This window comes from Toxotes jaculatrix, chromosome 18, assembly GCF_017976425.1.
Source record: "Toxotes jaculatrix isolate fToxJac2 chromosome 18, fToxJac2.pri, whole genome shotgun sequence".
NCBI lineage: Eukaryota > Metazoa > Chordata > Actinopteri > Toxotidae > Toxotes > Toxotes jaculatrix.
In genome coordinates, this window is record NC_054411.1 from 19,316,494 (window position 1) to 19,330,592 (window position 14,099).

The following is a 14,099-nucleotide window of genomic DNA, read 5'->3' on the forward strand; positions in this document are numbered from 1 at the left end:
ACACTTAGATGTAGTTTTGTCAAAAGATTAAAATAATTAATGAAGGTGCCAACTGTGTGATCCCTGTGTAAAATCACACAGTGTGTCAAAAACTGGAGACTGCAGATGTAATACACATACTGTCAGTGCTGACGATAGAAAGGAACTATTTGTCACAGGTGTGAGTGACTTGTCAAAAGTGCAGAACTCAACTGAACTAAACAACTGAACCGGTCTCAACGTCTCATCCAACAAGCCATAGAAATTACTCACCAGGGGTCAAAGAAAAATGCAAGTGAACATAATGACAACATGCATGTCTAACACACCAGTATGACTGGCAGTAGCTATAGCAGTGGTAGTTCTGGCAGTAGTTGCCCAATGGCAGCTTTAATGGTATTAGGTGTTGTATAAGTAGCCTAGTGTTATAGGTGCATTAACTCAGTTGCTAACTGTCCCTGTTTGGATGCTTCTCCTCTAATGAGCAGCTGTGATTCACTGACAGACACTCCCATCCTCCTCCTCCTCCTCCTCCTTCTCCTTTTCCTCTCCACATCTCCTCCATCCCCTTTCTCTTCTGTTGTCAAGGCAACAAACCTCTACACTGGAGCTGTTAGTCATCAATCCACGCAATCCCCCACCCCTCTCTACTGATGTTACTGTGACGTTAGCCTACATCAGCAGTCCAATTCAATTCAGTTGCATATAGCTATTAATATATAGCTCTGTTTTATTGTAAGAATATAATTTCATATAAGATGTAGCAACATAATGCTAACACCACCACCACCACTACTACTACTGCTTATAACAACAACAACAACAATACTACTACTACTAATAATAATAATAATAATGATCATGATCATGATCATGATGCTGCTCCTAGTGGTAGCATGGTGCTGTATTTTGTTATTTCCTCTACACAGTCCTGCCTTCACATGGGTTGGGCTTGTGTAGAAGGGCATCCAAAACACACACACACACACACACACACACACCCACACGCTCTCGGTCAGAGGGGAGGAGGAAGGCGGATCTCTAAGTCCAGACTCCAGGACTTCCTCAGCAGAGCGGAGCCTACAGCGCAGTAAGTATTTAACACCCACCCCTCCGCTTTGTATTATTCCTGTTTATTTTCCCAGCCTTTTTCAACTTAATGCCATCATCTGAGCACAAATTAAATCATATCCTCAGAGTAAAATATACTGCACAGTCACGTTAAATCCGAACACAGTGCCCAGGTAACAGGTGACAGCTCGCCATCGGCGATGAAGCATTACAGTAGCCTATAATTTTCCTGTAATTTTGTGCAACATCCCTGTGGTTGGTGGCGCTGTGCCCGTGGGGTAATAGCATTAAGATGTGTCTGAACCGGGAATCCTGACTGTGGGAGTGATCATTAACTTTGTTGAGGTTATAATAATGACTCTCAGCCGCGATAATGAGGCGAGCAGGGAGGAAATCCATGGGATATCCGTTAATTTCTACTCTTGTCCTCATACAACTCCCGTCAGATCGGTGCGACACTTCCTGTTCCTGTCTTTACCACCTGTTTATTTTTGTTTGACTCTTCGGCTGATAGAAAATGTGATTAAAAAAAAAAAAAAGAGCAGAAGTGGGTTTTATTGTGAAGGAGCTCTGTGCTGCGTGGCCAGTTTACTGTTATTCATGCAAGACAGGAAGATTTTATTGTGAAATTATTTACTCCTCTTGACTTTCCGTGCCTTATTTTTATTATTTATTTATTTATTTTATTTATTTATTTTTTGCTAAATGTTTTATTCGGTAATTTCCCTTTACAGCCAGCCCAGTTGGGTGCAGAGCTCAAGTAAAGATATAATAACTCATCTCTGACATATATGTCTATTTTATTCTAATTTGCTTACATTGCACTACATGTCAGTTTATTCTACTTTTGACTACAGTACATTTATCTGACAGCTATAGTTAAAATTAAGATTTTACATATAAAGGATATGATGCCTTTATAAAATATCTCACACACTGTTACGGATTAAACTATCCAACAGTGTATATTGAAGTTAACATTAAAATGCAGCTTACATGTTACTGCATCAATAATAAGGATCCAGCAATATAAATTACTTGTTTGTACTGAGACAGTGATGTTGCCTAAGTGATTGATAGGCTTTGCTTTTTGCTGTTAGCTTCTGGTGATACGCTGCTTTCAGTACCCTTAATGATGATGCAATATGATGACAGTGCAAGTGTCCAGCAATAAGTGTGAGGGAGGATTTTCTGAGTGGCGTACCTTAGTGCCACGGTGTCACATCTATTGCTGTGTTCATCCAGAAAGACATGAAAGGTATTGCACTAGATATTCATTAGCTTGATGCAGCCACCTCCTCTCTCACACTTCCATCAGAGAATCAAGTTCCACTGGAGGAAAGAAGCCAGCCATCCTGATGAGCTTGTTGAGCCTGTGGGTTTATCACATAATTGTGCAGTAATCTCATTAAAGAAGCTTTCATGTAATTGTCTCTGAACCTCAGTAATGTTAACTTTTTTTCCTTTTTTCATGGGTTAGTAATAACCTTTCCTTGGCTTTGCTGTGTTGATAGGGACAATTCCTGCGTTATATATTCATGAGCCTTTGTGCTGTGAATCCCATTCAACATGGCCAGATTAAGCTGTTGGGGGACCCCTGGGTAAAAGTTTGTTCTTGGGCCCCACGCTGACACTGCCTTTTACACAGGGCCCCCTGAACAAGATAGACTACTAAGGATGAAACAGTAATGCAGAGCAGCACTTAGTTGATCTTTTTCTCTACCACAGCTTTCTAATTTAATTCATTGTAATTTAGTCCAACAAAGGATACAGCCCTCAGCTGATATAACACTCAGTAATCTTCCTGTTTCTCTCTCCCAGATCATGGATGATTCCGTTCCACGTCCCGTTCGCTCTTCGTTTGCATGGCTGGTGGGAGCGTCACAGGTGCTGGGTCTGGCATCGGTGGTGCTGACCGGAGTGTGGATGGGTCACTACCGCGGGGGCTTCGCTTGGGATGGCTCAGTGCGGGAGTTCAACATACACCCTCTGTGCATGGTGCTGGGGCTGGTCTTCCTGCACGGCGACGGTGAGTCCACACTCATCATTGATCAGGTTGAGGAAGATCTGTTGTGACAGAGGTGCTGTTGAGGCGCAGTTGCTTAAACCTTTTAATTCAAAAAAAGAAAAACACACAAAAAGAAAAACAACAACAAAACAGCTGGTCTTCCAGCAATGTTGTAGTCATGGTAACGGTAAGTCATTTTGAGATAATATTCTGTAAACTGAGTTTAACAGGAAGAAGGCCAGCAATGTGTAGATACTGTATTTCAGTCGGCCTGATAGTGTGTGTGTGTTGTGTGTCTTAGCCTCAGGCACTGTGTTGTTGGCCTGATGCATTAAGCTAACACTACACAGACAGCCGACATCCCCTCCTCCCCCGCCCAGAAAGACTGATTTATACAGAGAGGAGAATGGTTTTGATCACTGAACGAGCCAATTCTGTTTTGGTTTTCCTGGTGATATTTCCAGTGAAGCTTTGACGGAGTTGCCCATCAGGGAATTGAACCAAAGACACAGAAAACTCCAGTCAGCGAACTGAGCATCATCTGCTCAGAAAGTCACTAAGTGTCACTAGATGACGGAGCACATTCATGACGTCATCATGTCGTATTTGCATTTTGCCTAGTGTAAGCCACTTTCAGTCCTCTGTGTGTTCACTTCTCTCCTACTCACTGTTCTCACATTTACAGTAATTTCATTCAACCAAATTCCCAATGAAGCTGTTCTCATTTACATGTTTTAATGTTTCTGTTGTAAGACAACAAAGCAAATTTTTTTTTTGGACAAATTGCTGTCCAGGTTGTCCAATGTGCGCTCATGCTCCCGGCTCACACAGCACCAGGTCCTGGTGATACCTGTGGTCTCTGAAATAAAGACAGAGTGAGACGCAGCTGTTTCTCCTCCTCGTCCTTGCTTTAGTCTCTGCAGCCCTGGGTACTTTTGCTAATGAGTGTAACCATATTAGTTCAACCGGTTCAGCAGGACAGCTGTCTGTTACAGCACTGGATTACATTAGAGCAATAAAAGCAAAGGTCAGCTGGACATTAGATTGGAGGGGGTGGGGGGGGGGGGGGGTTTGGGCGGCTGAGAAGGGTGCTTAATAAGAGATCGAAACACCCTGGGGGGTCTTCACACAGACAGACACACTCACACTACGACCACAGACCCCTCAGTGCTGATTCACGGTGTTATCTGCCCCTGTTGCCTGAGGCCACATCTACACTAATGGTGGATACATTCACCAACACAGTCTTTTCCTCTATAATCTGTAGCCACTCTTAATCAGAAAATAACTTTTATCAAAGGCTCACATGAGTCACACTTCATGCTCACTCTAAAAACTGAGAAGCTGCTTAGTGGAAATGGTGCAAAGCAGCTGGCTCAGGTGGCCAAAAGAAAGGATTTAAACTCAACACAATTAGCAATTGTGTAGTTCTGCTCCAGTAAAAGGAAACACAGCTGCAGAGTCAGTGTCTGCATCATGTTCATCCTCAGTATGCTGTCTGTTAGCACATCTTACAACTCTCATCTGCTGTAATCATCACTTAATGTTTTTCTCAGATGTTTGTATTTATATGTAATAGAGATTTGTTAAAATTGGATTATTTAATTCCCATTTAATATGTTGCTACAGTGTCTTTTAAAGAGGTTTTATACTTTTTTTCTGCTTGTTTGACAAGGATGGTTTATCAGTTATTGATACAGTAATTGTCTTGGGTGTTTTGAAATTTGGTTCCCCGCTTTTGATTGGCTGATACAACCTGTGTCCTTAGTAGAAAGATCACAATGCATGATGTCTTCACAGACTTAGTGCAGACAGTGTGCATTTTCCGAGGAAAAACACGATAATACAATTTCTTTAATAATTTTATTAAAGTAATTGTATTACTTTTGAACTACTTTAATTTAATACATTTATTTCACTATTTCACAAACTTCCCTCTCTCTTTCTCTCTCTCCCTCTCTCCAGCCATCCTGGTCTACAGAGTTTTTCGTAACGAGGAGAAGAGGAATGTAAAACTGCTTCACGGTATCATTCACCTGCTTGCCCTTATCATCAGCATCATAGGTGAGAAACAGAGAGATGTGTATGTGTGAAAGAGAAGTTAATACCACTGAGAGAGAGAGAGAGAGAGAGAGAGAGAGAGAGAGAGAGAGAGAGAGAGAGAGAGAGAGAGGGACTGACACAGAGATGTTTCCTCATGCCTGTGTGTAACTCACTGTGTGTTTATGTGTTTAGGTTTTGTAGCTGTGTTTGACTTCCACAGAGCAGCAAAGATTCCAGACATGTACTCTCTACACAGCTGGTGCGGCATGGCTACCTTAGTCCTGTTCTGCGTACAGGTACACACTCAGACACACACACACACACACACACTCTATATGTAGACTCACCAAGCACATTATTAGGAACATTATACTAACACTGGGTAGTACAGTGGTAGAGAGTGGTAGAGACTGTTAGTTGTGAAAATCCCAGGAGATCAGCAGTTTCGCTGAGATCACATTCTTTCCTTATTCTTCTGATGTTTGATGTGAACATTAAGTTCATGCATTTGACTGCTGCCACGTGATTGGCTGATTGGATAATAAGCAGGTGCAGAGGTGTTCCTAATAAAGTGCTTGGTGAAAGTGTAGCTCAAGTGTGATGAGGATTAAAACAGTAACACTAATTGTTAACCCCCCCCTATTTAACCTAGTGGGTGATGGGTTTGCTGTTCTTCCTGTTTCCGGTTGCGTCGTCATGGTTACGAGCCACGTACCTCCCCGTCCACGTGTTCTGTGGTCTGGTTCTGCTGGTCATGGCCATAGGCAGCTGTCTGCTCGGCATCACGGAGAAACTCCTGTTCAGCATCATGTATGTCCATCTCTGACTGTACCTGCCAATGTCTCCGTCCATCTATCAATAATATAAAAAAGGGAGGTTAATATCAGGAAAATTTTAACTCTGCTAACTCAACTATTCAGCAATGTCAAAAATGCCATCAGCTTTATTTAAATTTTATAAAAACAAATAGGATGGTGGTGACTTCCTGGGTCCATAATCTAGTTGTATCCCAGTCTATTCTACATTAAACTGATTGGTGTTATTTATGTCAGTGTTCATCACTTTCTACCTCTCTATCTTTTTCAGTCTCATCTATGTTTATATTTTGTACTTTGTCTCCACCTCCTGAATCCCTCTCTCTCTCTCTCTCTCTCTCTCTCTCTCTCTCTCTCTCTCTCTCTCTCTCTCTCTGGACCCAGGCCAACCTACTCCCTGTTTGCCTCAGAAGGAGTGCTGGCCAACATTTTGGGGATCCTGCTGGTGTGCTTTGGGGTGACACTGGGCTTCTTGATCACCAGGGAAGAGTACAGACGCCCACCCAACCCAGAGGAAGAGTCTCTGTCTGTCCACTTCAAGACCCTGACTGAGGGCGGGTCACCCACCATGCCCTGAGCCTTACTCTGACAGCCTGACATGCCTCCAAACAGTGTCCTGCCTACAGACCAGCTGTGCTACCAGTCTGTTAATACCTGGTTACAAAGTTCACACACAAACTGCTGTGAACGTGGTCAGAAAAGATCATGTTTAGTACTGGTTTGGTTCAATGAAGTCAATAAAAATCATGGATAGGAAGCTTTTATGATTCTCTCTTTGTCCTGTTAGTTTACCAGCCTGACTCACAGATTACTGAACAGATCAGCCTTACAGGCAAAATTACTTATTTATTTGGATATGAATACAAAAAGGTAGTAAGTAGCATATGCATCTCCATAGCTACAGCAGCTACGTGCATGGTGTTTGATTCTTTAATACATACATATAAATGCAGCTTAAGCTTTTCTCAGCCAGCTCAGACACTGTGGCGTCCCACTACAGTCCTGCTCTGTCCTAAAACTGAGGCCCAAACCCAACTCATGTTTGTATCTTTAACTCTTGACTTGACTGAACCTGACCAGTGCTGCCAACCGTGTGAACCAAACTTTACCTGGAGCTTTATTGTCACGTGTTACCGTTACCGTTACCGTTCCACCAGGTTAATGCAGCCAGTGGCTGCACTCTGTCCCTGGCTCCCTCCCAACTGGACACTAGGAGAGAATGAGGGACATTTCAATGAATTGCATTTGAAAACAACCAAACCCTAACCTGGGTCAGAGAGTCCCACCCAACCCAGAACCTGATATCAGGGCTGATCCAGACATTTTCTTTAATGGATCTGTAGTAAAAAAAAAAAATCTAGTTGATTGCATCAGTTTAACTTTCATTCATATCAGATCAATAATTTAAGCTTAGAAAATTAACAGTTTAAAACGATGACATTTAGTATTTGAATCAAGTAGCACTTGAAAAATAAGATGTTACAAAATGTAGTACTTTACATGTGTTATTTCCATGTGGTAGATATATTTTAATCAACACTTCATATCTTCTGCTGCTATGTATATTATTATTTTTACTATGTGTATCATTTCTTTCACATTTCTTTCCGTTGAATTAAGTTGCAGCTGCTTAACTCTAGATCAGACTTGGTATCAGCAGATGCTCCATGTTGAAGGACTTAGACTGGGGCTAAAAACACGATCAGGACCTAGTTGGCTCTGTTACACAGAGCGTTCACATTAGACCATCTCCTTGAACCAAGCATTTTATTTGGGACTACCTATGTGCCATCTTGATTTTGTACTATTTTATAATTATTGCTTGAGCAGAATTACAAATAAATAAATAGACAAAAAAATGAATGGATCTGTAAAGCTGTAAAACCTGGTCCTGTACCAAGTGATCATCCATGGTTTTATTTACTGATGGATGTTGTTGTCAATACTCCATAATGAAAAAAAAAAAGCTGTAAACTTTTAAAAGTCATAAGAGGTCTCGTACAAGGTTTACCTTTGTGAAAATGACTTACATCACACTACTTTTTGAGTCACCATCAAGTGCACTCGTATAAAGTCTTTTTACCACGTCCTACACTATGTAGACCTGTCCCAGATCCAAGTTATGAGAAACCAAGTCAGTACAGTTTGTCCCCTAAACATAATGAGTTATCAAAATATTTTTGTCCACTAGTAAGCTGTTTGTATTTAAATGGACATGGTTCAGTGCGTATTCAGTGTGTTATTAAATGTTATTAGAGTTTAGCTAGTTGTTACACTTTGACTTGATGTTCAAGATGTTCAATTCATGTCTTCATATTTTAAAAATGCAGCTACAGTGTTTTTGCTTTTTGCCTTGACTTCAGGAATCAGCCCTAGTGCCTCATGCAAAGCTTTTACAAAAAACTGGCCGATTTCCATCAGTAGGTGTCGTTTGTTTTTATGTACCTCTCGGCGTTGTAATTTTTCAATAGGAAATATAAATTTCACTGTGACAACCTGAAATAAATAAAAGAATGTGTGTGAAATTACTGCATTTTTTTTTGGTCCAGCTGCGTTTTTCTCCTCTGATATACTGTGGGTTTATGATCTGGGTCCAGGAAACAGACTCTACATGTGGGAAACAGTATAGAGTCTGATTAGAAGGTTAATATTTTACATGTAAAATAGATAACTAACAACACTAAGACATTGTAAGATAAGATTGCTAAAATTAGGGGCAAACTAAGGAAGTCACTGTCCCAGACAGATAAACCTTTAGCCACTAGAGAGCCAGGTGGTTCCCTCAGACCAAAAGTAGAGCTAAAAGACAACAAATATTGTGCTTACTTTAACTAGAGGTGTAAATGAATAACTACAAGTTCACAACTTGTTTCTGCTGCCCTCCAAGTAGCAAAGTTATTGTAGGGTTAAGGGATACGTTGCATCAGGTAACATTTTTTTTTCAAACCTGCTCAAATGTATACTGCAATAGTTCTTTATCACTGTAGATGTTCCTCCAGTCCATACTGGTTTCACAGAGATTCTTTTTTAATGTGATTACAACATAAATGGATGTAGTTAACAAGCAAACAAGCTAGGTAGTGTTCACTCTCAATAATTGCTGGAGCATTGCAGACGTCTTAACTTACTGTCCCTGAGGCAATAACTGAGAGTTAAAGTAACTTTAATTTAATCTTTTATTGAGGGATTCTGTCTGAATGTTTGCTGAGTCATTCTGTGGTCACGTCCCAGAGTTTCTTCCAGGGTGTGACTGACAGTTTATTGGACCAGCAGAAGAGCAGAGAGAATCCCCCGGGAACATTTGTCCATTTACAGGTTACACTTTGTCCAACTTTGTCGGTAGAAAAAGTTGGACAAAAGGTATCCACCACTCCCCCAAGGAAGACACTTACATATCTGCCTTTCATTCAGATTTAATTCTCAGCAGTCAATAATTTCACATGAGCGGAATAAAACCACATTTTAAATGTTTAATATCGAGGATTTAAAGCAACACTGACGATATAATTTTGAACATCCGATCGACTTGCTGACGATGTACTTCGTTATTCTAAACAATGTCCAGCAGTCAGAGTGTGAAAATGTCACGTGAAGCAGAGCGATTTAAGCATTTACCACATCTTCTCACAGCTGGAGACTCCTGAGCAGTAAGAAAAGAGGGCAGTGGTCAGTGAGACTGACAGAGAGGTCAGAGGTCACAGGTTACATCAGCACCAGCAACTCTGACAACAAGTTGCTGATTCATTAGAAACATTAGATGAAACGTACAAAAACAGGCATTGGTGTGCAGAAAATACATTTTTAAAAACTTAAAACTTTAGTCCCATTTTCTGGGACTAAAAACCGTCTGTTTTCCAGTCACTCTGTGGAAAACTGACCTGGGATTGACGGTTAGATTATTAGTTAACTCCCTCCCCCTGTCAGGTTTTCTCACAGCAGATATTCAATTTGAATTTTTGAAACAATGGGTCCTTGATTTAACACAGAAAACTGTTTTAAAGAATCTTGACTTAAAATCCACCTGATGGCTGCATCCGTGATACTGTGCTACAGATCTGAGACAAACGATGAAAACATTATCAATAAAAAAAAAACCCATCATCAGTCATCATAAATAAATTTGAGCTGTCTGTTGTTGGATGTTCACTTCTTATGATGCACGTGTTTCTTTTTTAATAAGATGCACATAATCCATTTTTTAAATTTTATTTTGTGTTTTTCTTTTCTTAAACTTAGACATCAAAACTTTTCAATGCAAAGGATAAATTTTCCTACAGCTCCATTACACACCACTCTAACATGACAGAGATTTGCAGACCTGGACAGGCTGTGCCTCGTTACCGTTGCTAAGCTGTGATTGGACAATCACTGTTTAGGGGAGGGGTTTAGTGAACAGCCAAATGGCTTTTTTTAAATTTATTTATTTATTTTAACTGAACTACTGACAATAGGAGGCGCCAACTGCCAGCTCATGGGACATGTATGTAAGCACTAAGTATCCATGGCAATGAGTATAAATGGTTCATCAAACATGTGGTTTGCATAAATTAAGACCGACAGGACTACAGAATACAAAAGGCCTTCATAGAAAAAAAAAACAAACAACAAAAATAAAAATATCTACCTTAAGTAAAAACATCCAAAAATCTTAGAAGGCATTTTTCCAGGCTGTTGATTGTAGAGTGATTCCGTCATCCACGAGCAGGAACTGGAACTGAGCACAGCTGAACTGGTTCATGAAGATGAAATGCTGCTCTTGGTTTTTTTTTTTTTTTTTTTTTTTGTCTCCTTGAAAAGAAGGTTTCACTTTCTATGCTCTGAGTGAAAAAACCGTCAAAAAGATCAAAAGGCAGAGATCGAAGGGACACGGAGTTTTAAAGGAAACGACATTTAGACACTTTAACACAGACATAACTTAAAAAAGATAAATATCACTTACTTTTGTTTTATAAACAGCAAGTCAGTGCTCATTCAATGAAAGCATCATCCTAGTTTCTCAAACTAACTATGGCTTAGGACTGGCTCACTGACCAGCATCTGCCTGGCACGCGCACGCAGAGCCTGGATGGATCCAGGTTTCCAGTCACTGTATCATTTAAATGCTTCAAACTGGAAATGAAAATCTTCATTAAAGGCGTCGACAGCACATAAAGGTAATAGTGGTGCTTCTGTGTGTGTCCCTCTCTCTCTCCTTCTGGCTGGATGTCACCATGTCTGGAGCAGTGTAACATGGGTATCCAGAGACATCAGTTTGGACATGTACTGTAAGACAGAGATGACCAGGGAAGGAGGGGGGCGGATTTTTCAGTGACATGTCTTTTTTTGTGTTTCTTTATTTTATTTCCCCAATCTTCCTCCTCCTCATCCTCCTCCTCTTCCTCCTCGTTGTGCTTTGTGATGCCAGGAGCCGTCACTTGTTTCAGAACTAAAGATCAAGATCTTCACAACTTTAATTTTTCCCTCCTCGCCTTCGTCCTCGCTTCTTTTCTTCATCTCTGGCTGCTTCACAGACAAACCTGATGTTTTCCATATTGTACTTTTGCACAGTAAAGGAGTCCCTGTGCTTCACACGAAGCGCTTGTCATTTCGACAAGCGTGCTCTTCTTCACGCAGCGACTGACCGGGTGAAAACACCAAACTGGCTTTTCCTCCGTCTCTTTGTGCGTCAAACAAAGAACACAAACTACATCAATCACTTTTCAGAAGTATAACAGAGTGTATACAACCAACAAATATTATTGCATCCCCTCTGAATGTCGTACAAACTACACGTCGTACGAACGACACGTAAAACAACTAAGTGCGTTTCAAGCATAGTCGGACCTTAATAATTCCATAGCCTCAGTGAATCTTCGAATATACAGGTACGCTGACCTTCACTTCATTAATCCTCCTCCTTTGTGTCTGACTTAACATTTTCTCTACACGTTGGACTCGACAAAGGGTCTTTTTGGTTTGACAGGAGACATAGGTCCTGACTTCCTCTCTGCGGGTCTGTCTGAGCAGCTATGAATCACTGGCAGTGTTCGGGCCACCTTCACGTCCAGGTAAGAGGGATTGTGACTGGCAACCTGCACCGAGCCTTCATCCCGAGGACCACCGCCTGCCACCACCTCATAGTAGTCGAGCTGGTTGTCGTGCAGGAGGTGGCCGTTGTGGGCATTGTTGTTGCTACGGTTGTGGTAGGCAATGGAGGAGGGCTGCGGTTGACTGAAGCCTCCTTGGTTGGTGGGGGTTTTGCTAGGCGAGGTGACCACCGTGTCCACTGAGGACACAGCCCAGGAGCGAGAGGGGCTGAGACAGGATGAGGAACTAGAAGGAGCTTGTTGCTGATACTGCTGGTGCACCCTCACTGTCTTATCAATGACGCCCATGAAAGGAGTGCTCCTAGACGACCGGCCCACCTCTCCAGGATAAGTCCCGCCTCCTAACATGAACATCTCTGACTGGGGAGAGGACATCAGAGAGAGGTCATCATGGTAACCGGCAACCCCTCCCATAGAGACCAGATCTGAAGGTAAATCCATGTGCTGGGTGGAGGCTGAGGTCCTGAAGCCTGAGCCATGATTGGCTGGCTGCCCGCCAGAGAGGCTGCCGCTGCTGGAGGAGAAGCGGACGCTGGCATTCTGGACGAGAGGCCTGGGGGAAGAGGACGAGGACGAGGTCGGGTGGGCGCTAACTGGGCGTCGTAGCCCGCCCTGGTGGAGGTACTGATAATCATGCACTGATGGAAGGCTATCAGGGGGTCCAGTCGTAGCCTCTGTAACTTCCATGGGGTAGTACGCTGCTTTGGATTGGTTGCGGCTGAACTGACGGCCCTGGGCAAATCGGTTTTTCCCTGCCCACTCCCCTCCTGCTCCTCTCCCATAGGAAGATGCAGGTCTCGAATGGCGAGCCAAGTCAACGTCCACATCATCTAGTGGATATGAAGCTCCAGAATTCAGGCCAGCCTGGACCTGCAGACTAGGCCTGTCATCGGGGGGACTGGGGCAAATTCCTTCCCCCAGTTCGGCCAGTTCTTGGGGCAGACTGGCAAACTGCGAGTAAGCAGAACCCCCCAAAACCAGACTGGAGTGGGACTGGGAACTGGGCTGACTGGTTCTGATAACCTGGACTTTGGCTGGTTGGAGCCACTGGCCCTGGACAGGGTTCTGCTTCTGGAAGGATCTCTGGTCAGACAGATAGTGATGCTGCTGCACACCCTGTTTCTGGTCTGAGTGGAGGAGGGCTGAGATGGACTGGGGATAGTGGTGCAGACCTCCAGTCCCTGACATTGCAGGGACACTTTCCGACATTGTGATGGCTTGCTGCTGATGCTGCATTGGGGAGGGAGGAGGGCTGAAGTGGTGATAAGAGGAGGAAGGAGGAGGAGGAGCCGTGTGAGAGGGTGAAGAGGAAGAGGGGGAGTGGATGGGACTGGAGAGGTGATGATACAGGTGAGTGGGGGAGAGGGAGGAAGGTGATGGCACCCCAGGGTGGCAGTGGGTGTCAAGGCTTTGAACCACAGGTGGAGAGTGGAAGGAGGAGGAGTGAGGAGGAGGATCTCCTTCCCTGTAACACCTCTCCTCTTCCCTCTCTTCCTCCTCCTCTTCCTCAGTAAGCCCCTCCCTGTCCTGCGTCTGCACACATCCTGAATCTCTGCTCTTGGCCTCGTTGATGGACACATTCTGTAGATAAGCAGGGTGTGATGAAGGAGGGGGAGAGTCCTGTTGTCGGGCAACCTGCCGACACTCTTCCCTGACCCGGGACAGCAAACGCTGGATCTCCCGGTTGGATGGACACAGGCGGCTGGCCTCAATCAGGTCCTCCAAGGCTGCGTGGAACTGTCTGAATGGTGACAGAGAGCGAAAGAAGAGACAGACAGAAGATTTCAGAGGGTGACATAACTTAAATCCCCTAGACATGTGGTGCTTGTGGCTAATTAGCATGTAAACACAATGCCAGCTACAGGTCAGAGTACAGCCTCGTGGTTATCTCAGGTGTAGTGTCAGGAGAAGAGAGTGAACCCTTATTAAAAATCTGGAGCTGGGACCCTGACAAGCAAGCAGTCAAAGGCACACTTGTCTTCTTCTGGTAGTTGCTGCCTCCTGGCATATCTCCAGGTTCCTTGACAAGGGAGCGATGCTCATGGTCTTCATTGTTCACGACAGACAAACAACAATTACAGTAAAATACTATTATGC

General features: G+C 43.1%; 2 protein-coding genes across 2 annotated transcripts in view; one reads left to right on the forward strand and one right to left on the reverse strand.

Moving 5' to 3' along the window:
• Positions 1-986: 986 nt before the first annotated feature.
• LOC121199082 (transmembrane ascorbate-dependent reductase CYB561) lies at positions 987-8,435 on the forward strand. The gene is made up of 6 exons (XM_041063547.1): positions 987-1,069; positions 2,872-3,079; positions 5,024-5,122; positions 5,294-5,397; positions 5,754-5,911; positions 6,301-8,435. The coding sequence occupies exons 2-6, from the start codon at positions 2,875-2,877 to the stop codon at positions 6,491-6,493; spliced, it is 759 nt and encodes a 252-aa protein (XP_040919481.1). The 5' UTR covers positions 987-1,069; positions 2,872-2,874; the 3' UTR covers positions 6,494-8,435.
• An 885-nt stretch (positions 8,436-9,320) lies between these two features.
• The window catches only part of tanc2a (tetratricopeptide repeat, ankyrin repeat and coiled-coil containing 2a), a 43,305-nt gene continuing 38,526 nt past the window's right edge, over positions 9,321-14,099 (reverse strand). Inside the window, exon 29 of the mRNA XM_041061735.1 lies at positions 9,321-13,743. Coding sequence (XP_040917669.1) covers positions 11,838-13,743 — 1,906 coding nt within the window. The 3' untranslated portion in view covers positions 9,321-11,837. The remainder of the gene's footprint in view (positions 13,744-14,099) is intronic.